This window comes from Mesoplodon mirus (genome assembly GCF_964341445.2).
Source record: "Mesoplodon mirus genome assembly, chromosome: 2".
NCBI lineage: Eukaryota > Metazoa > Chordata > Mammalia > Artiodactyla > Ziphiidae > Mesoplodon > Mesoplodon mirus.
The window spans coordinates 225,073,026-225,097,686 of NC_138977.1; the positions used below are offsets into that span (position 1 = coordinate 225,073,026).

A 24,661-nucleotide genomic window follows, 5' to 3' on the forward strand; every position below is an offset into this window, starting at 1 on the left:
AATGTTCCTCATTTGGGTTTGTCTGATATTTCCTTGTGACTCACTGAGGTTACACATTCGCAACCAACATGCTTCCTAGGTGATGCCTCCTCCTCCAGGTAGCCCACATGGAGACACAGGGTGTCCATCTGTCGCTCCTGCTGATGTAAACGTTGATCACCTCGTCCAGGTGCTGCCTGACTTCCCCGCTGAACCACTCCATCACCGGGGGCTAATCTACGTGGGAATCTGGATGAGGAGTGAGATGACATGGTCTTCAAGTGTCTCCTCACAGACGGCTTGTGATTTGGAAGGAGGGAAACCAAGCGGTTATTTGGGTGCTGCCCGCTTCCCTGCTCTGGGACATAGCTCCTGGAAGGTGAAGATGCTCTTTGGGTGCCTGCCGGAGGGAGGGTGGGGTAAGCTGGCCCCAATCTGCACAGCCACCCTGCCCAACAAGAACCTGAACGCTGGCTGCCCGGTTGGTAATAACTCTCTGGAACACACCTCATCCCATGTGTGGACGCTTCGCCATCCCTCCAGGGACCAGCGGAGGAGGACGGCACACTCTGGAAGGACAGAGGCTGTCCTTCTTCCCCAGAGGCACCTTGGGCGTGGTAAAGAGTAACCTAGCCACCCACACCCCCTCCAGTTCCGGAGGCCTCACCAGCGGTCTCCCCGGGATGCTCAACTCCCCTGGGATGAGCCTGAAACCCCCCCCTCCCCCGCCGAGGCGGTTCTCCTTCTCTTTGGCTCTGCATCACCTCCCTTACACGTCCACAGCACAACGTGGAAGTCACGCTGAGAAACCGCCTTGTCTCGCGAGATGAGGAGAGGCAGCAGCGGAGAAGGTGAAGCTGAATCGGCCGCTGATGGACTCGGAGGTGGCAGGCGGCTGGTTGCGGATGAAGTGCCACGGATGCTTCGTGCGGGCTGGCTTGCTCTTTGGGTCGGAGTAAACTGTCTCCTCTTTGCTCCTGATACAGCTGAGAGCCTTGGAAGTGGGGGGCCTGCCCCGGGCGAGCAGGGCACTGCGGCTCAAGAAGTGTGAGGGCTGGTCTAGGGGTGGACATGGAGCCCGCCTGCAAAGCCAGAGTCTCGCAAGAACGGTGGGAAACACAATGACGCAGCCCACGGCATCACTTCCCAAGGACCCACGCCGAGTAACCGGAGCAGCGCACACAAGGAGATGGTGTGTTTACAAAGAGAGGAAAGAACACCAGGGAGCATAACAAACACGACCTTCCCAAGCCTGGGCTACACAGCCGGCCAGCAGGCCACACAACCGGCTGCTGAGACTTTCAACTCTCCCCAGCCTTGGCCTTGCCTGCTCACGGGGCAGTGTTAAAGGATATTATTATTATTTAATCATAACAATAACAATTGCTCAGAAAATACAAACCAAACCAGGCGAACCACTGGAACACCAAGAAGAGATTTCTAAAGGTTTTTATTTTAAACATATGTCTCTAAAACAGTCGGTGAAGAGTGCCAAAAACACAGCATCGAGTCTATTTTTCTTTTTCTGTGTACATGATTTGCTTTGGAAACTGCCTATAAATGCCCTAAAATTCTTGTCTCTCATCAAAAACAATTGAGGAACAGTACAAGGAGTTCTGAGGCATAACCTAGTTATTTCACTCGAGTGGAGTGAGAGTGAAGGGATGGGATGGTTGGGTGACACGAAAGTGAAGTTGTCGGGGGCTGGGGTGGGGTGGGGGTTCAGGAAAAGGGTTGACTCATCCCATCGGATTGCACGGAAGAGGCATCATATTGTACAGCCTTTTGGAAAACCAGCCCAGCCACTGGCTTCCCTGCAAGTTAGTTGTGGAGGGAGAGGAAAGACCCTCCATCCCCATTCTGGAACTCCACAGGGGCCATGGCATCACGCAAGGCAGCCCAGTTGGCTTTCAATCCCCAAAGGTGGGCAGGATATTCTATTCCCTTCTTCTGGCATAGGGACCCTGGAAGACCTCTCCTCAAAGCTGTGGGTTGGAAATCCACACTCCCTGTGTGTGAGCTTAGCATCAAGAAATGGCTGTCCTCATCCTGACCGCGCACACCACAAAGAGCTTCCCCAAGGGAGTCAGTTCACCATGGTCCTCAGTCCATGGTCAGGGAACTGGGTGGCTAATAAAACAGAACAGACCATTCACTGAGTTAGTTCAGTGATGTCGCTGAGCACACACAGCAACTGCAGAACCGTCCCCAGTAAAGTTAAGAACATTTTTGGGAACTGCCTCTGAAAGAGCATCTCAATATGCATTCAAGACCTTCTCAGGCCCCACCACCCTTTGCTTCAAAGGTTCACAACTCGAGTGAGAAGGGTAAACAGTGCTCTCTGCCCAAAGCCATGATTCAAACTTCTGGCTTTGTTATCCCTCAGCATGGGATTAATTATCACAAAGTCTCCTAGGGGATTCATTTATATATAATATAACATAGAGTTTACTGTCATTTTAAATAAAGACACTGGATGAAATTTAAGACATGTGAAAGGTAGAGAGAATATAAAACCAGACGTGGCAAGACATTGCAATTCCGAGGAGAACTCTGAATCACTGATCTAGGGCATATTCCATCTCGTGTTCAGAATAAGTAAAGAGCTGAATTAAGTACATTCAGTATTACTTTATTTCAGAGTCATACAATTATTTTCTTTCAATTGTATAGGAAGCAATAGTGTAACTAAAATATAATCTTCTTTTAGCTTAAAAGTAATGAACTTATAGAAAATAAATTGGAATAAAAACTTAATTCAGGAGGGCTTCTAACAAAATCTCTCACTGTTTCCTAAAGTATGGAGACTTACATGGTTAAACATAAGGTAATTAATGTGATGTCAAGGGACCATAGACTCTTTTCCTCTAAGAGTTTAGAAAGGAATCTGAAGTCATGGCTCCTAATCTTTCAGAAATGGGCTCCCTTTAAATAAGAGCCATCCCATTTGTATGGAGCTACTGTGAATCTATAATTGTATCATTTTTTTTAAGGAGGGGTGTACCAAGCAGAGAGCAAGACAGATTAAGAGTAAGTGGCTTGGGTTGAATCGCATATGGCTGTCCACGGCTGCAGCTGCATTATGAGAAATATCTATGAGAGCCTTGTATGAAGGAAGAGGCCAAGTTGTCAAGAAATACTAAGAAGTGTAGAATTACTTTACCTAGGAGGAAAATAGAACATAGAATTACACTGTATATTAAAAAAAAAAAAAAGCAAAGGTCAGAAGATAGGAGATCTGATGTTGGTGAGATGTGGAACGCTGATTATTATAATTATGGGCTAATGATAGTGGCCACCATTGCTTGAACCCCTGCCATGCGTCATGAAGAGTGCTAAGCACACTTTCCTGAATACTTAAAAAGACTCACAAGGTCCTGTACTTCTGCTCATTTTTACAGAAGAGACAAGGCCCAAAGAGATGATGTATTTTGTAGTCAAGTGCAGATGCAGGATTGGGACCTAAAGTAATCTGACTCCAGACCTACTTCAAAGTTTCCTACTAAACATTTGAGACTCTGATAGGAATAGGTTTTTTCCAACTGATTATTTAAAAGATAAAAGTAAAAAACATATTGGTTTAAGAATGTGGTAAGGAAGCCTGGGGAGAACCTAGATACAGATCAAAAAAAAACCCAAAAAACTAAATACAATACGATGAATGAAATAAAATATCAAAATCAAGAATGACCTCATGCTTGATTATATTGCAACAGAGGATGGGAATTCAGCTGCTGCAGAAGCCCTCCTTCATTACCAGGCTTTTGGCCAACAAGACTTGGTTGGAGGGACTTGGATACAAGCAGTCTGCCACTCAAGTCTTTGGTATCTTAATTCAGGTTCATTAAATAAGAATCTCTATGTGTTCATTCAATTTAACTTGTTAACCTCAACTTGAATAAAATTTTAGATTATAATTTAATTTTGGAACTTTTTTTGCTAACAATAACTGGGTAAGCTTTTGTGTCTTACTGATGGTTATCACTGACATGAAAGATGGCTTTGTCAGTATCTCAACATCTATGTTAGACAAACATTATAACCATTTTAAAAATCTTTCCTGTATAAATGGGATCTACTCTCTTGTGTAGAGAATAAACATACAATTGTCTTGATTGTCTCAATCAAGAAAAAAAATTTTAGTTATGAAGCTCCATATCAGAGGATTTGTGTTTATGATAACATAGTACTGTTATCAACTCAGATTATGGAAGTAAGAGGATTTTACACCTTAAACTGAAATCAAACTTGTTAGAAAAATTGAGAAATACTCCTTATTTTTCCATTTTGGCTTTCACCAGTCCTCATTCGAGGACACCATTTTTTCTCACCTATAAACATCTTTAAGATATTTCAGTAAATAGCTTATACAAGTAACAGAGTCTCTTTTATGTAAAAGGGCAATATACAAAAAAGCAACACTTTTTTTTGTATTCTTATGAAAATAATTGTTTATTTATTACTCTTTCTTTTATGGTATTAAAAGTATTAGAACACAATAAAAACAGGCTGCAGACAGAAAAAAGAAATCAAATGAGATAAAAAGGTGAAATCAGAATACTTCAGAAATAATATTCCTTTTAGAATAGTAAGAGAGAAAATGTCTTCATTGCATGTGAATTGAAAAACTTGACATGCACCTGTCAATATCCCCTCAAGCAGCCCCCCATCGACATGATTGTATCATTTATTTCATGAATATAAGTGGAATGTGTGAGACTCTTTCTTCATTCCTGCCAAGAGCTGTCATAAGTATCCATTAAAAAATGTAGCAGTTCTGAGAAGGAGGTTTACAGTGATAAATGCATATTTTAAGAAAACAGAAAGATCTCAAACAACCTAACATTATACCTCAAAGAACTAGAAAAAGAAGAACAAACTAAGCCCAAAGTTAGCATAAGGAAGGAAATAAAAATCAGAGTGGAAATAAGTGAAATAGAGACTACAAAAACAATAGGAAAGATCAACAAAACTAAGCGCTAGTGTTTGAATAAATAAACAAAATTGACAAACATAAAAGAGAGAGAAGACTCAAACAAAGTCAGAAATGAAAAAGGAAACATTACAACTGATACTACAGAAATACATAGGATCATAATAGACTTCTACTACAATTATATGCTAATAAACTGGATGACCTAGAAGAAACAGATAAATCCCTAGAAACATAAAACCTGCTACGATTGAATCGGAAGAAATAGAAATTCTGCAGACCAAAGAGTACAGAGATTTACTCCATAATACAAAAAAACAAAAAACAAAAAACAAAAAAACCAAAACCAAAACAAAACCCTCCCAACACAGAAAAGCCCAGGACCAAATGGTTTTCCTGGTGAATTCTACCAAACATTTAAAGAAAAATTAATGCCAATCTGTCTCAAGTTCTTCCAAAAAATTTAAGTGGAGAGAACACTTCCAAACTCACTTGATAAATCTAGCATTACCCTTGATAAGGTAATTGACATTGTTCTAGTCCAGATGAGGATACTACAAGAAAAGAAAACTATACATCAATATCTCTGATGAATATAGATGCAAAAATTTTCAACTAAATATCAACAAACCAAATTTAACAATACATTGAAAAGGTTACACACTAAGTGAGATTTATCCCTGGGTTACAATGATGGTTCAACACATGCAAATCAATAAATGTGATACACCACATTAATAGAATGAAAGGTAAAAATCATATGATCATTTCAATAGATATAGAAAAAGCATTTGACAAAATTCAACATCTTTTCATGATAAAAACCCTCTACAAATTGGGTATAGAAGGAACATAATAAAGGCCACACCTGACAAGCCCACAGCTAATATCACACTCAACAGTGAAAGACTGAAAGCTTTTCCTATAATATCAGGAACAGGACAAGGATGCCCACTCCTACCACTCTTATTCAGCATGGTACTGGAAGTCCTAGCTAGAGCAATTAGGCAAGACAAAGAAATAGAAGGCATCCAAATCAGAAAGTAAGAAGTAAAACTGTCATTATTTGTATACAATATAATCTTATATATAGAAAATCCTAAAGACTCAACCAAAAAAAAAAAAACTGTTGGAACTAGTTGACGAATCCAGTAAAGCTGCAGGATATAAATCAACATCAGAAATTAGTGGTGTTTTCATACACTAATAATGAAATATCTGAAAAAGAAATTGAAAAACTTATCCCACTCACAATAGCATCAAAAACAAAACAAAACAAAAAATATTTAGGAATAAACTTAACCAAGAAAGTGAAGGATCTCTATAATAAAAACTACAAGACTTTGTTGAAAGAAATCGAAGAAGTCACAAACATATGGAAAAATAGCATATCCTGTGTTCATGGATTGGAAGAATTAATATTGTTAAAATATCCATACTACCCAAAGCCATCTACAGATTCAATGCAATCCCTATCAAAATTCCAATGGCATTTTTCATAGGAATAGTAAAAAAAAAAAAATCCTAAAATTTATATGGAACCACAAAAGATTACAATGAGCTAAAGCAGTCCTGAGAAAGAAGAACAAAGCCAGGGGCATCACACTTCCTGATTTCAAACTATGTTACAAAGCTATAGTAATTAAAACAGTATGTTATTAGCCTAAAAACAGACACATAGACCAATGGAACAGAACAGAGAGTCCAGAAATAAACCCTCACATTTACGGTCAACTAATATTTGACACAGGAGCCAAGAACAGTGAATGAGGAAAGAACAGTCCCTTCAATAATGATGGTAGGAAAACTAGTAACTGCATGCAGAAAAATGAAATTGGACCCCTATCATACCACCCACAGAAGTTACTCTAGAATGGACTAAAGACTTAAACAGAAGGCATGATACTATAAAACTCCTAGAAGAAAACATAGGAAAAAAGCTCCTTAACCTTGTGGACTTAGCAATGATTTTTTGGACATGACACCAAAACAAAAGTTTTGTTTGACACCAAAACAAAAGTACAAGTTACAAAAGCAAAACTAAATAAGTCAGACCACATCAAACTGTAAAGCTTCTGTACAGCAAAAGAAACAATCAACAAAATGAATAGGCAACCAACAGAATGGGTGAAAATATTTGCAAACCATATATGGCACAAGGAGTTAATACCCCCAATATATAAAGAACTTATACAACTCAATAACAACAACAATGACAAAAACAATCCAATTAACTCCCACTAAAAACGGGCAGAGGAACATCTTTCCAAAGAAGACATCCAAATGTCCAACAGGTACATGGAAAGGTGCTCAAGATCACTAATCACCAGAGAAATGCAAATCCAAACCACAATGAGATCTCACTTCATACCTATTAGAATGTCTGTCATCAAGAAGATAAGAGGTAACAAGTGTTGGCAATGATGTGGAGAAAACAAACCCTTGTGCATTGTTGGTGGGAATGTAAATTGGTTTAGCCACTATGGAAAACATAGAGGTTTCTCAAAAAATTTAAAATAGAACTACCATATGACCCAGCAATCCCTTCTGGGTATACATCCAAAGGTATATATAATGTTGCAATGAACATGAGAATGCAGATATCTCTTCCATATCCTTGCGTGTTCATTGCAGTATTATCCACAATAGCCAAGATATGGAAACAACCTGTATCCGTCAATAGATGAATGGACAAAGAAGATGTGGTATGTGTATACAATGGAATATATGCAGCCATGAGAAAGAAGGAAATCCTGCTATTTGTGAAAACATAAATGTCTTGAGGGCATCATGCTAAGTAAAAATAAGTCAGAGAAAGACAATTACTGTATGACTTCACTTATACGTGGAATCTAAAAAAGCTGAAGGCATAAAAACAGAGTAGAATGATGGTTCCCAGGGGCTGGGACCTGGGAGCATTGGTACAAAGCTGCAACTAGTTGATAAGTAAGTACTGGAGAGCTAATGCACAGCATGGTGATTATAGTCAACAATACTGTATTAAAAATTTCAAAGTTGTTCAGAGACTAGATCTTACTTATTCTCACTACAAAAAAGAATCGATAATTATGTGACAGAGGAGTTAGCTAATTCCTCAAAATCATACTGCAACATAAAAAGGTATCAAATCAACACCATTGTACACCTTAAACTTACACAATGTTATTTGTCAAATTCTCGATTCTGTATGGGTTTAGCAGCTCTCCTTTCCCCTTTCTGCTTACTTTGGCACCTCTGTAGTTATTACAAAGGTCACAACAAGTCACTGTGTTTTCAGTCCAGGTCATTTCCCAAATTGTTTCTATTCTGGCTTCTTTTCTGTAATCAATTCATTCTACAAGATATGAGCAATCAGCACTGCTTTCTTTATCCACTGGACTCAAAATGAGCTGGTTGGATTGGTCAGAATCAAATTAGGTTTCTAACTCTTTTAATCTATCAAGAGTGGAGATGACTGTGATAGAACAAACAAGACCAATCCTAGAGAGAAAACTGAAGCAATTTCGAAACATTTTGACCTTGTGGGGAAAAAAACAAAAACAACAAAAAACAGGTCATGCCTTTCAAATGCTAAAAAAAATCGAGTCACACCTACTCTTCTGTATTTTTTTTTCCATCTTTATTGGAGTTTGACTGTGTTCAGCATTATGAATTAATTCATTCCATAAACATTGGGTGGCTACAAATGCCAAGCTTGGAGCTGGGGATACAAAGACGAATTAGACAAGGTCATATATTCTAGGATGCTTCTAGTCTAGTGAGGGTGACCTAGATGTGAATAAGTAGAAATAAAGTGTTATGCTGGGCTAGCAATTTGTGCGCAGCTGAAAAGAGAGAGTAGTCCACTGTCACTGGGTAGGACAGGGAAAGGGATGAGAGCTGAAGAAAAGCTTCCTGGATGTGATGACTGGACATTGATGCTTCTCTTGTCTTATTGTTGGCCTTCAGAGGAGTTCTTTTAAAATATTTTGAAACCCATGCATAAAAGTTAGTTATTCTTCAAAGACAAATATTCTTTAGGCTATAACATCTAAATAAATACAGATATGATACAGACAATATTATTATAAAGAACAGAAATTACCTGGGATGATTTCTATGTCCCTTGTGCTCTATTAAGCATTTTAAAATCCTTATAATAATACCTAGCACTATTATTATCCTATTACACATGAAAACTGATGCTTGGAAAGATGAAGAATGTTCTAAAGGATATTATCTAGTAAGCGGCTGAAGTAAGATTAGAATCTGAGCTTTCTGACCCCAGGGTTCAAGGTCTAAGCTACAGCGAGGCTCGTGGTAAGGAAAACCTTTCTGAGTATTCAAGGACCAGGCTCTGTGATTCTGGAGGGATACACCAGCAACCAACCACAGGTATCATGACATTGGTTTGACACTTGCAGGTGTGCATGTCTGTACATGGGTGATATGTAAGGCTGATTAGCATAATCAGGAAGAAGTAAAAGTAAAGCATTGAAATGCTAAACAGGAAAAATATGGGAAATCTGAATGTAAAAAGTAAGCTTGATAATTTTTACAATACGTCTTAGTCTGTTTGGGATGCAATAACAAAATACTACAGACTGGGGGCTTATAAGCAGCAGAAATTTATTGCTCATAGTCCTGGAGGCTGGAAGTCCGAGATCAGAGAGCCAGCATGGTTGAGTGAAGGTCCTCTTCCTAGCTCACAGCCAGTGCCTTTTCACTGTGTCCTCACGTGGTGAAAGGGGTTAGGGAACTCTGTGGGGTCTTTTACAAGGGCACTAATCCCATTTATGAGGGCTCCACCCTCATGACCTAATCACCTCTCAAAGGCCCCACCTCCCACCATCACTTTGGGGGTTGTTGTTTAGACATACGACTATGGGGGAGGACACAAACATTCAGGCCATACCTATATGTACCATTCTTTTTTTTCCAAAACAAGATAAGCCTTAGTATCTATCTGTCTAGCACATGGTCCAAAAGGACTTAAAACCAAGTAGCAAAGAGCCTCATTGTCCTCATGTAAATATTTATGAAGTTTTAATTTGCTTTTGCACTGGAAATTATTGATCTTTTTCCCTATTCAATTATAAAACCTTATCCCATGCAAAGAACCTTCTTAGAAAGAAAATTAATGAAGAGCAAGTTTGTTATTTTGTTGGTTTTCATTACCCAGTGTGGCACTGTACTTGGAGAGAGGGCCATCATGATTGCAATTATACTAAATACACTTACATTATTGAACAATCAGCCAGAAACGTTCTGGAAGAGGAAAAAATACAACTATAGTTCCAATGAAGAAAGCTTAGATGTTACTTTTAGCCTGATAATTTAAACAGTGGATACTATTTCATGAACAAAACTATACCAGCTTATTAACATAAGAACTGATAAAGTATCTAATGAATATAAAAGCAGATTGTGCTACACTGGGATTTTGGTCATGGTTTTATTAATTCCTCAAAATCATTCCAAGAGTTATAGACTTATATTGATTTATATTACATGGCACATATGCCTACTGTTTCAGTAGTAAGAATGGTATTTGTGTATATATCCATCCATCCACCCATCCATCCATCCACCCATCTATCCATTCATCCATTTACACATTAATGAAATTCTAAATAAGTGCCTGCTAAGTAACAGGCACCGTGGTGGGGAGTGAAAGACAAATGTGACATGTGAATCAAAGAAGAAACAGAAGGAGAACCAGGAGAGTGATGTATTGTGGGATTTCATCTCCATTGCTTCTTTGGTTAAAATTGCAGCTTTGTGTTTGCCTTAACTGGTATTACATTAATTCACCTGGAAATTAGCCAGAAGCTTTTGACAGTCAAAGATAGACCCTGAGTGGCAGTCCTTCCAGTTGCATGAGTTATAGAGAAACCTCGCCTGGCTGGGAAGGAGCTGAGATGCACTGGGGAGCTTCGGCAATTTCTACTGCCTTGAATTGCATCGCCTGGTCAGTGACCATCAATCTGCTGTGTACAGAATGACTTTTCTCTGGGAGCAGCAGCAGCAGCAAAGCATAATCCTTCTGAAGGCATTGAAAGTACTTAATTAGAGACATAAATCAAGATTGAAATTCAACCTCACACGGTGCTGGCAATGCAGTTCATCCCATGAAGGTGATGGGTGGCTGGTTGGCTGGCATGTATAGGAAAGAGTGACCATGTTAGGACATTCTAATCTGCGGTGTGGCTGGTGAGTTTTCTTTTCTTTTTTTTTTTTTTTGAGGTACGCGGGCCTCTCACTGTTGTGGCCTCTCCCGTTGCGGAGCACAGGCTCCGGACGTGCAGGCTCAGCGGCCATGGCTCACGGGACCAGCCGCTCCGCGGCATGTGGGATCTTCCCGGACCGGAGCACGAACCCGTGTCCCCTGCATCGGCAGGCGGACTCTCAACCACTGCGCCACCAGGGAAGCCCGGTGAGTTTCCTGTGATGTGGCTTGTCAGGAATATTTCTATTTCAAAACCACAAAAATGTAAAGGGAAAAAGCGTGGGACAATCAGAAATCTGATATTTAGGTTCAGATTTATATGATAGCAAAGAGTACTTATCTGCAGTGTCTAGAACATAGTAGACATCTAACAAAAAAGTCAGGGACTGAAGACACATTTCATATATTCTGGTTCAGAAGGAAGATCTTTAACAAGGGAACTAGATTTGTCCAGCAAAACAACAACAAAAAAGTTCACTACAAATTATTCTCTTGCATGCGTTCACTTACTTAAGATTGGTTGAATTCTTGATCTTTCAAAGTGTTATTTGTGTGGGGTGAGAAGATAAAAGATGGAGAAGCATAAAAATAACAGAATTTGTCTTTGGGAAGTCTGAAATTTCTCTGGAGTTGTAAGATTACCATCACACACGAGACAGAGTAAGGATATGAAGAGGCTAAACTTATGCAAGTTACTGCGGGGATTCCAAGTAAATATTGGCCCTGTGAGACAGAAATAAACACCCTCAGAGACCCATAGAGGTGGACTTCATGGGTGCAACAGAGCAGTCTTGCTCACGTGGCATTTCCTCTGTCTGGGTCAGTTACTCACCAGACTGCTCTCTCTGGGCATTGTGGATTTACATACTCTCAGCGAGATTCAATCCACCACCCAATGCTTCCAACCCTCATATCACATGAGTGTGGGATCTACTAAGACACCACCAGTGTGCAATCAGTGCTTTATATTTTTTCAATTTGACTTTAATGAGTCATAATCTACAAATAAAATTGGAAGATATTTAAAGAGTACAATGTGATGATTTGATATATGTATACATTGTGAAACGATCGCCGCCATCAAGTTAATATATCCATCACCTTACATATTTTATCCTTTTTTTTGATTAGAACACTAATGTTCTACTCTTTTAGCAAATTTCAACGATACAATACAGTGTTATCAACTAGAGTCACCATGTTATACATTCGATCCTCAAACCTCATTCATTTTAGAACTGAAAGTTTAAACCTTTTTACCAGCCTCTCCCTACTTCCCCCATCTTCCAGCCCCTGGCAACCACTTTTCCACTCTCTGTTTCTATGAGTTCAACCTTGTGCTTGTTTATTTTGTTTGTTTTTAGATTCCACATATAAGTGATACCATGCAGATTTTGTCTCTCTCTGTCTGGCTTATTTCATTTAGAATAATTCCCTCCCAGGTTCATCCATGTTGTCACAAATGACAGCAATTCCTTTTTTTTTTTTAAGGCTGAGTAATCGTACACACACACACACACACACACACACACACCACACATCCATTCATTGATGGACACATATGTTGTTTCCATACCTTTGCTATTGTGAATAATGCAGCAATGAACATGGGAGGGCAGATATCTCTTCCATATCCTGTTTTCATTTCCTCTGGATACATACGCAGAAGTGGGATTGCGGGATCATATGGTAGTCTTATTTTTAATTTCTTGAGAAACCTCTATACTGTTTTCCATAGTGGTTGGACCACTTTACATTTCCACCAATACTGTACGAGGGTTCCCTTTTCTCCACAGCCTCACTAGCACTTGTTATCTCTTGTCTTTTGATAACAGCCATCCTAACAGGTGTGAAGTGACACCTCACTGTGGCTTTGATCAGGCTTTACATTTTAAACTGCTGCACCCTAGTCCTGGGATGATGACTCCGAACAGGTAAGTCAGGCTTCTTGCCTTGACATTTACACACCCTCCTAACACAGTCCAATTGGTAAAAAAAGTATCTGGGGGCAAACACTAAAGCTCAGGTTTTCTGAAGACATATATGGCAAATATGTGATACTGGATTTACACACTTGTTCCATACTCTTACTTTTAAGATGTCTACTTTTATTAACTTACTCAAGTATTTCCTGGATGTCTCCTCCGTCCCGCCACATCATGCTAAGTACTGAGGGCACGACAAAGACAAAGAATTAGATGTGGTTTCATCTTTCACCCAAGCACCTTGAAGGCAGAAACAACAGCTGTTCTCCTGGAGTCCACACAACAGGCATCCAGCAAAAGTTCAATGAGCGGACGGATGGATGGAAAAATGAATAAATGATAGGATGTGTTGAAATCCAAACAGAGATGTTATGGCAATTTTCATGTAATTGTAGAAGAATCTATTACTGAAGCCTGTAACTAGCATGCAAAATCCTGGCATCACAACATGTTTCCAAAATGCACTTAAAAAATGATTGTATAACATGATGAATTATCTAATAGTCTTTCCTTACGTTATTACTATCCTTATATTCTGCTTGCTTTGTCCAAAAAGAGCATGAAATCTCTATTTAATATCATAATTCGTGAGCCAAGGAATCTGGATTTAGTCCTGCTAAATCTGTACCAGGACCAGAGCTTTGTCCCACTGAAGGGACATATTTCAGCTTTTTCCAAGATCAAGTCTACCCACCCCCACTTCTCCCCAGCACCTTCTCCATCTAGAGAACATCTGAACTGAACTACCAGATAAAAGTGAAACTGCTCAATTATATTTCAGTATCATTAAACTTTGTTTTGTTACGTCAGCAACTTTCAGATAATACTAACAAATGAATCTACCACAGGTTTTATGATTTTTTTCTAAGTAATGAAGGGATTCTCTAGGGAAAGTCCATGGCTCTTGAGGGTTACATAAAAATAGTCTCAAATTTTCAATATGTCACAAAGCTTATTAACCCTGCTCAGATTTCATGCTTAAACATCCATGATTACATTAGTCTTCCAAATATGATTTATTTAGACTTAAGTACTTCGACTTTTATGAAGAAATGGCAAATGCTGTATTGTATTTCACAAATTACAAATGACATTTTCTAGACTAGACTGAAGGGATTCAGCACCAGACTTCAGTTTTATAGTGCGTGATTTTGTCAAAAGTGTAGTATTTGGGCACCTTAAAAACTCAGTGACCTTTCTGTTGGCCACCATTACTGTTGTCTTTCAAATATTTGCACCTTGTCTGTTGATAGCTATGCTAGGGCAGCACAGGGCAGCAGAAAGTACAAAACAACCACGTTGGCAGGTCAGAGTTCAAGTCCTGACCAGCTACTCACCCTTCCCTCTGCCCCTGCACAACAGGGATAACAAGACAGGATCATCCTGCCATCCATCCAGGGCCACGTGAGGATCAAAAACTAAATGTCAGTGACCAACACCATCCTGTGTAGCAGGAGTTGGCCACAGCAGGGAGCCTCCTGCAAGAATCAGAGAAAAAGCCAACACTGCAGCCTGGCTACAATCTTCTATGGGATTAAATCCACTCATCTAATGAAGCATGTGCTGGATTTTCAAATTCTCTCTCTTTCTGGGCCTCCCATCTTATTCAGGACTGCCTTCCACACAGTTTGGATTTTACAACGCAAAGCTGAGTTCTAGTTCACGTCTGTGTGATTGCTGTGGGGTTGCTGGCTCATCTGTCCTCTAAGTCATTAAATATTCTTTACTCTGATATGCATGAAGAAAGAAAGGTGTTGCGACCACACTGCATTTTTCAAACCTATTCTCATACACTACAATGTGTAAAATAGATAGCTAGTGGGAACCTGCTATATTAGCACAGGGAGCTCAGCACGGTGCTCTGTGGTGACCTAGATGGGTGGGATGGGGAGGTCCAAGAGGGAGGGGATATATGTATACATATAGTTGATTCACTTCATTGTACAGCAGAAACTAACACAACACTGTAAAGCAATTGTACTCCAATTAAAAAAAAAGATTAAAAAAAATAAAACCCCCAAAACAACAGTGCAAAATGCAAAGGGTTGGAACTTACTCATGGGCTTTCATGATTGGAATTTCTGTTTCCTAGTCCAGGCTGTGCCCTGTGGTCGAAGTGAAATGCCTTTGATAGTTTTAAGGAATCATGCTAGAGATGCTTTTCCAAACACAATGCTCCCACTTGGCAAGAGTTAAGGGTCGTTGGACAAGAATGTCCATTCTCGCCACTATTATTCAACATACGTTTGGAAGTCCTAGCCACGGCAATCAGAGAAGAAAAAGAAATAAAAGGAATACAAATTGGAAAAGAAGAAGTAAAACTGTCACTGTTTGCAGATGGTGTGATACTATACATAGAGAATCCTAAAGATGCCACCAGAAAACTACTAGAGCTCATCAATGAATTTGGTAAAGTTGCAGGATACAAAATTAATGCACAGAAATCTCTTGCGTTCCTATACACTAATGATGAAAAATCTGAAAGAGAAATTAAGGAAACACTCCCATTTACCACTGCAACAAAAAGAATAAAATACCTAGGAATAAACCTACCTAGGGAGACAAAAGACCTGTATGCAGAAAACTATAAGACACCGCCTACCTGGGCTCTTTGGTGGGGCTAATGCCAGACTCTTGGAGGGCTCCCGCCAAGGAATCCTTCCCAGAACTTCTGCTGCCAGTGTCCTTGTCCCCACGGTGAGCCACAGCCACCCCCCGCCTCTGCAGGAGACCCTCCAACAGTAGCAGTGATTAGAGACTTTCAAGAATATGTAGAGCCAGGAGAAGATTTCCCAGCTTCTCCTCAGAGAAGAAATACCGCATCACAGGAGGACAAAGACGACAGTGTGGTTTTACCTCTGGGTGCAGATACACTGACACAGAACTTGGGCATTCCAGTACTAGTAGTTTGCACAAAGTGTGATGCCATTAGTGTGTTGGAGAAAGAACATGACTACAGAGATGAGCATTTCGATTTTATTCAGTCTCATATCCGGAAGTTTTGTTTACAGTATGGTGCAGCACTTATTTACACTTCAGTAAAAGAAAACAAAAATATAGATTTAGTATATAAATACATTGTTCAGAAACTCTATGGATTTCCCTATAAGATTCCTGCTATTGTTGTGGAAAAAGATGCAGTATTTATTCCAGCAGGATGGGATAATGATAAGAAGATAGGAATATTACATGAAAATTTTCAAATGTTAAAAGCAGAAGATAATTTTGAAGACATCATAACTAAACCACCTGTCCGAAAGTTTGTGCATGAGAAGGAAATTGTGGCCGAAGATGACCAAGTGTTTCTTATGAAGCTACAGTCCCTTTTAGCAAAGCAACCACCAACTGCAGCTGGAAGGCCTGTGGATGCCTCGCCAAGAGTCCCAGGAGGCTCCCCTCGAACACCAAACAGATCTGTGTCGTCCAATGTTGCCAGTGTGTCACCCATCCCTGCTGGGTCAAAAAAAATTGATCCAAACATGAAAGCTGGAGCTACAAGTGAAGGTGTCCTGGCAAATTTCTTCAATAGTTTGCTGAGTAAAAAGACTGGTTCCCCAGGAGGCCCTGGTGTTGGTAGTGGTAGCCCTGGAGGTGGGGCTGGAGGTGGAAGCAGTGGTTTACCACCATCTGCCAAAAAGTCAGGCCAGAAGCCTGTCCTATCAGATGTTCACGCGGAACTAGACAGAATTGCACGAAAACCAGTTACAGCTTCTCCTACGGCATCCACGTCTCCTACGGAAGGAGAAGCTTCTTGAAGATACCAAATAAAGCCATTTATTCAGTTTTCTGGGATAATGTAAACTTGCCTCTGCCTTCTCCTTCAAAAGTGGAATTAGGGAGCTGGAGTGCTTTTTCAGATGGACTAATAAATTCATGTCTTTTTTGTGTATGTGGTTGCCCATTTTATAATAGGGAAGTATACAGAAGAAAAATTATTCTACACTATGTAGGATTGCTGTTTGCATTGCCACTTTGCATAAGGAAGTAATTTCGGATTTTGAAAAACTCACATTTATAGATCTGAAATACAGCCACGCGATCATATTCTAAAGGCTACTTAAAACATATAGGAGGGTTTGAGAAGGGCAGAAAATAATATGCTTTGGGCATTCGACTTACTTGGGAGGAAGTCCAAGCTTATTTTAGTTAAGACTATTAAAAAATCATTAAAAAAATTATGTGTTAGTTTTGCTGGAAAAGAAGATGATCAGTTGTCAGATTTTCTACACCAACATAAATATACCACCACACATGGAATATGCTGAGAAAACGATCAGATAGCATTTGATACACTAGTCATTGTCTCAATCCATGATCCTGTAAGTTGTCATCAAAATATGATTTAGAAATATTGGTCAAGATTTGTTTCTTTAACTGAGAAGAAAAGAAAGCACACTGCCTAAATGTGTAAAAGAAAAATGCAGAGGTTGTTAAAATGTAAAGAGGTAACAGTCTTTGGATTTGTCTATATATATATATCTACATATCTATATATATATCTCTATATATATCTCTATATATATTGATATATATATATATGGCTCTGCCTTAATATACCCCTTTTTTGTTTGTGACTTTCAACTGTAATCAGTTAATAAAGTATTTATTCTCTGCATTCAGGTTCAAAAAAAAAAAAAAAGAAAACTATAAGACATCGATGAAAGAAATTAAAGATGATACCAACAGATGGAGAGATATACCATGTTCTTGCATTGGAAGAAACAATATTGTGAAAATGACTCTGCTACCCAAAGCAATCTACAGATTCAATGCAATCCCTATCAAATTACCAATGGCATTTTTTACAGAACCAGAGCAAAAAATCTTAAAATTTGTATGGAGACACAAAAGACCCCAAATAGCCAAAGCAGTCTTCAGGGAAAAAATGGAGCTGGAGGAATCAGACTTCCTCACTTCAGACTATACTACAAAGCTACAGTAATCAAGACAGTATGGTACTGGCACAAAAACAGAAATATAGATCAATGGAACAGGATAGAAAGCCTAGAGATAAACCCATGCATATATTGTCACCTAATTTGTGACAAAGGAGGCAAGAACATACAATGGAGAAAAGACAACCTGTTCAATAAGTGGTGCTGGGAAAACTGGACAGCTACATGTAAAAGAATGAAATTAGAACATTCCCTAACACCATACACAAAAATAAACTCAAAATGGATTAGAGACTTAAATGTAAGACTGGACACAATAAAACTCTTATTAGAGGAAAACATAGGAAGAACACTTTGACATAAATCACAGCAAGATCTTTTTTGATCCACCTCCTAGAGTAATGCAAATAAAAACAAAAATAAATAAATGGGACCTAATGAAACTTCAAAGCTTTTGCAAAGCAAAGGAAACTACAAACAAGATGAAAAGACAACACTCAGAATGGGAGAAAATATTTGCAAATGAATCAACGGACAAAGGATTAATCTCCAAAATATATAAACAGCTCATGCAGCTCAATATTAAAGAAACAAACAACCCAATCCAAAAATGGGCAGAAGACCTAAATAGACATTTCTCCAAAGACATACAGATGGCCAAGAAGCACATGAAAAGCTGCTCAACATCACTAATTATTAGAGAAATGCAAATCAAAACTACAGTGGAGTATCACCTCACACCAGTTAGAATGGGCATCATCAGAAAATCTACAAACAAGAAATGCTGGAGAGGGTGTGGAGAAAGGGAACCCTCTTGCACTGTTGGTGGGAATGTAAATTGATACAGCCACTATGGAGAACAGTATGGAGGTTCCTTAAAAAACTAAAAATAGAATTACCATATGACCCAGCAATCCCACTACTGGGCATATACCCAGAGAAAACCATAATTCAAAAAGACACATGCACCCCGATGTTCAGTGCAGCACTATGTACAATAGCCAGGCCATGGAAGCAACCTAAATGCCCATCGACAGACGGATGGATAAAGAAGGTGTGGTACATATATACAATGGAATATTACTCAGCCGTAAAAAGGAACAAAATTGGGTCATTGTAGAGATGCGGATGGATCTAGAGACTGTCATACAGAGTGAAGTAAGTCAGAAAGAGAAAAACAAATATCGTATACTAACGCATATATGTGGAACCTAACAAAATGGTACAGATGGACCGGTTTGCAGGGCAGAAATAGAGACAGATGTAGAGAACAAACATATGGACACCAAGGGGGGAAAGTGGCGGGGGGTGGTGGTGGTGGCGTGATGAATTGGGAGACTGGGATTGACATATATACACTAATATGTATAAAATAGATAACTAATAAGAACCTGCTGTATAAAAAATAAAATTCTAAAATTCAAAAAAAAATAAGCTATAGGAATAAAAACAAAAGAGTTAAGGGTCATTGGAATATTTAGGTTCTATTCACATCTGTTTTTTAGAACAGAGGGAAGGCAATTTTTAGAAAATATATAATGGGGCCAACTGTGATCTATTATATGCTTAATGTGAGCACCACAAAGGAAAATTATTGTGAAAGTCTTCCCAAAAGACAGGATGGAAAAACACAAGCACGTTCAGGGGACAGTATGTCGGATGGCAGAAAGACCAGACGCACCATCCTGTGGGGGAAAAAAATGAAGGAAATGGACAGGATGTGAGTGACAAAGAGCAGACAGGGGGTGGGAACTACACCAGCCCAGGCAATTCATCTCAAGCGATAATTTTATCAGCATTGTTACTGTCTTGTGAAACAGGCCACCTCAGATGAGAGCAAGTTCCCTGGGCTCTGGGATGAGTGAACCCTTGGAGGGAGTGTTTTCAAAGATATCCGAGGTCAGCCAGAGGAGTGAATTAGTTGACTGTCAATGTCCCTTGTAATCCTGAAGTTCATGATGTCTTGTTTAAATGTTCTGTCTAGATTTGCACTGTAATTCGAGTCACTGACCTCTATCTGGAACGCTCACTGCTCGGGCCCCAGCAGAGCGAAGGAGCTAAGGGAGGGGCTGCCTTTGCCCTGCGTTCCCACGGATTCTGGCAGCTGACACCAGCCAGGTCTGCGTCAGGAAACTCATCCCTACAACCCTTTCTGACGCCTATCTCCACCTGTGTACATGCACAGCTCCCAGGCCTGCATGCTGTAATTCTATTAAACCTACTTAGCAACCATTACCTTTGAGAGAATCATTTAGCCAACACTGAAGAAACAAGCATCTGTTACCGGACAACACGGTGCTTTGTCAGTGGCAAAGTTCGAGCAACATGTCTGGCTGGGCAGTTATCTCAACGGAGAAGAGTTTACTACCCTTGGAAACATCCCTCCAATTCTTTAAACAAGGGAGCACTGTCTGAGTCTTGTTACATGAACTGACATTTTGATGGGATGGACAGCCTACAAACCCTTCCATCCAGTCATGATTTCCTTCCATCTCATAAACAGCTATGAGATATATGAACCAGCATCTTTGTTTTCTAGATGGGGAAACGGAGACTCAGTGAGAAGTATGCTTCCTCAAGGCCACCCGGTCTCCAGGGATGGGCAGCTGAGTCCCCGCCTTTGGATTCCAAACTGTGTGGCCTCCTCATGGTACCACGGCCACTTTTCCTGGTCATGGTGGCTTCTCTCTGTCCTATTTTTAAGCTAATATGTGAGCACTATAATCATTAATTACTCTATTCATTGTACTGTTTAGATGCTGCTTACGTTTAAGAATCTTTTGCATTGTGGGAATTACTACATAGGTAAACTTTTAATATTTTGTCTTAAAGTACAGATACAATAAAGGCATCCCCTGGGAAATGACCCTCTTTGGTGAGATCGTCACCACATGATTTTTATTGTTCTCATTCCTTCTCTTTTGTAAGCTCTCCCCAACTGTGAAGGAAATGAAATTTTTAAAAAAAATGTAACATTGCAAATGAAATATCAAGTGCCTTTTTCCTGCTAGGGGTATTTCAGTAAATGATTTTGACCTTCCTTCTAGCTCCTTCTGAAAGCCAAGGAAACCAAGATGTTGGCACACAGGCACCTGGGGGGCTGGGCAAGTGGCGGTGCCCCCGTCTGTACACAGAAGGCTCGGGTCTAGGGTCCCCGTTAGGCAACAGCCCGTGTTGGGTGCCCTGGCTGGAAACGCCACCGCTGAGGCAACGCTCTTCTGCCATTGAGGGTGGTGGTGGTGAAGCATCATAGCCCTTGGCCACTTCAAAGGGACTTCAAAGAGACCACCTACAGGAGGAACGGGTGCCAGGTGGGAATAAGCCAGACATCACACACCTGCCAGTGTCCTGGGATTTAAGTTCTTGCTGGAGCTAAGTTGAAGTCACTTCAAAGACACCTGGCTTCGTGTTCCTCCCGGTCTAGAGCTAACATGCACACAGCATCACCCTCTGCCACCGGGTACCAGCTGACACCACCCCCAGCCTGTCATCCTGCAGCTGCCTGGCAGCCCAGTGAGCAGGACCAGCATCTGAGGAGAAGCATCACTTGATGTAGCTCAGAGATGCTCAGCTCTCACCAGACACCTGGAGAAGGAGGTTTAGGGTCCTGCAGAGGGGATTTACGGCTCTGAGACAGATGTCATCTGAAAAGACAGATTATGAAGGGGGTGAGATGCAGCGCAAAGCTACACTGTGACCCCTGTGACTTGTTCTCAGTCTCTGCCACCTTCTTCTTCCTCCCAACTCAAGTCCCCACGTCACTCACCGCTCAGTTTTTTTCCCCTGGCATATCTGGCTCATGAGGGAAAAAATACATCGAGAGCAGATTCCGAGGACCAAAAGTGGAATTCTAGTCTAAGTTTACAACCCAAATTGAAGCCCCCTTCTGTGGATATTTATTAGAGGCTGTATGTACCGCTGAGCACATCCTAGTTCTCTTGGCCACGTCACTGCTGAAAGGGACTTCAGGATTGAGTGTGGGCTCATAGTGCTGCCTCAACAAAATGCACATCCAAATTCCTTCTTATCCAAACTTACTGAGTGGAGCATCTGAAGATCAGTCTGTCTGCCCGTCTATCATGTGGGGTTACTTTAAGCCTATTATGTACCAGGCATTCTGCTCAGAAGGAAAAGCACAGAAGCCTTGCCTGCATGTGACCTGCATGTCAGCGCTCCAGAACATTCTTATTTCCTAAGTTCTATTTCAGGGACCTTAGTTAGTCATAGGCATCCGCTGAATATGGAAGCATTTCTCTTATATTTGAGTCCATGACATCTCTTTATACACCTTTTAACCTCTCATTCCACCTTTGGGATCCTTTCTTCAACATTTTCACTTTCCTCTCTATTACCATGGATCATCCATCCATCTATCCATCCATCCATCCATCCACTATCCATCATCCGTGTATTTAACACCTATCCACTCATCCATCATTTCCATCCACTTACCCACTCATGCATTCATTATCCATCCATCCATCCGTGCATCCATCCATCCATCCATCCATCCTCCACCCATCCACACATGAACATGTTCTATGCAGCAGGTGCACTGTGAGCCCTGGCTGACAAAGGTGCGTGTTCTCAAGAAGCCTGCAGCCTAGAGCAGGGAGACACATGTGCAAGTGTGGTGAGGGCTTGAGGAGCACTGAGGAGGGAGCCCTGGGCCTCCTCAAGGGATTAGGGAAGGCTCCACAGACCAAATGACACAGGGAAGAGCCATGACAGAGAAGGGCTCACCGCTGTTGAAGAGTAGGAGGTTTAGACAGCGGAACAGCACACGGGAAGGAAGTGAAGCAGAAAGAGCACAGGGTATTCAAGGAACCGGGAGAAGTTCAGTGGGATAAAGTGTGAGGTGTGCAGTGGGAGGTGCAACCAAGGCAAGAAGGACCAGAGGAGGCCAAGGTGGGAAGGATCTCAAAGGCCAGAGTCAGGCTCCACCTCATGGGCTTCCTTATCCCTTCTTTTCTTTCTTTCTTTTTTTTTTTTTTTTTTGTGGTACGCGGGCCTCTCACTGCTGTGGCCTCTCCCGTTGCGGAGCACAGGCTCCGGACGCGCAGGCTCAGCGGCCATGGCTCACGGGCCCAGCCGCTCCGCGGCATGTGGGATCTTCCCAGACCGGGGCACGAACCCGTGTCCCCTGCATCGGCAGGTGGACTCTCAACCACTGCGCCACCAGGGAAGCCCCTTATCCTTTCTTTGACCCTAATTTTATCATCACAACAACAGCGCCCATAACCATGTCTGCTCCACTCTACTGCTACCACTGACTATTATGACTATTTTCCACGTTCCGCCTATGAGCCAGGCATGCGCTAAACACACACCACCTGTTTATTCCTTTCAATAACCTATGGGGTGATACTATCATTATTCCCGCTTTACAGATGACAAAGTGAGGACAGATTGGGCTCCCTGTCCCAGGCCACACGGCAAGCACTTGGTGGCAGTGGAATCACACACTTGCCGTAAAGCCCGCTGGTTAGGCTGCCACATCAGCAAAACCTCCCTGAAGACGGCCCCATGGCGATTCCCTGACCACCCAGGCTCTGTGGTGGCCCCTCTCACTCTGTATTTCAGACACACCTTCCCACTTAGTCCTTAGTATCCTGTAGGTCTTCCTCTCTCTTCCTCAGATGGTTGCTAAAAACACAGCATCTCAAATGGGGCTGTGAGCTCACTTTTTCAAGTGCAGCAGCTGATGCCGGGCAGTTACTAAGGACCTGGGGCTTGTCTCCTCCACCTGCCGAGACATCCTGACTGGTGTCAATGCCCTGCCCAACATCTGACCTGCTTGGGTTGGGGCCAAGGGGGACTGACCTGTGGTATATCCGTTTCTGCATCCACTTCATTTATTCATTGAGTAAAAACCACCCACATGCCTGCTACATACGGGTGCTGGGGATGCAACGGCATCAACACGCATGTTTCTGCCCTCGTGGAGTTTAAAGTCTGGTGGGGAAGCAAACAAAATGCAAAAGCGCGAATTACGACTTGCAGCTCTTTTTTCTATGAAAGAAACAAACATGACTTGGAAATTCAAAATGAGACGGTGATGAGGGACAGACCCCTTTAAAAAGATGCCGTTAGGCTGAGGCCAAAAGTAGGAAGATGCTGGCCTTGTGGATGAGTGTGGGGAGGAGTATTCCAGCAGAGGGCAGAGAGGAACCAACACAGCCCAGAAATGGACACAAGAGAGGGGAGTTGGAGCCCGTGGGCAAGGGGAGGGCATGAGAAGATGCTGGTAAAGTCAGCAGGGTGGGCAAATACCAGGGTGAAGAGTTTAGATTTCGTTTTAGGTGCAGGGGGAGCCTTTGAAGGGCTTTGGGTTGAGACTGTCATGGTTTGGTTTACGCTTTAACCCCTCTAAGTGTTCAGGGAAAAACAGATGGGAGGTGGCAGGGGCGGGAGCTTGAAAAAAGTCAGGAGGCCACTGTGTGAGTCCAGGAGAAAGCCAGTGGTATTTGGACTGGATCACAGTGGAGGCCATGGGGATGGAGGCTGCTGGGTGGATTCAAGACTGATATGTGTGGGAGGAAGGTGATTGGAAGGGGTGGGGGAGGAGAGAGAGGAAGCACAGAGGGCTCCTGGTGTTCTGGTGTGAGCAGCACTGTAGATGACACGTGTCTGAGATGGAGAGACGGAGGCCAGGGCTGGG

General features: G+C 41.4%; 2 protein-coding genes across 2 annotated transcripts in view; one reads left to right on the forward strand and one right to left on the reverse strand.

Annotated features, from left to right (window-relative positions):
- Positions 1 to 24,661, reverse strand: part of ADAM12 (ADAM metallopeptidase domain 12) — a 397,973-nt gene that overhangs the window by 152,482 nt on the left and 220,830 nt on the right. The window lies entirely within an intron of this gene.
- Positions 495 to 16,994, forward strand: LOC309798696 (cytoplasmic dynein 1 light intermediate chain 1-like; the record flags this gene model as incomplete). The annotated part of the gene is made up of 3 exons (XM_082611197.1): positions 495 to 596; positions 763 to 830; positions 15,759 to 16,994. The coding sequence occupies 3 exons, from the start codon at positions 495 to 497 to the stop codon at positions 16,858 to 16,860; spliced, it is 1,272 nt and encodes a 423-aa protein (XP_082467323.1). The 3' UTR covers positions 16,861 to 16,994.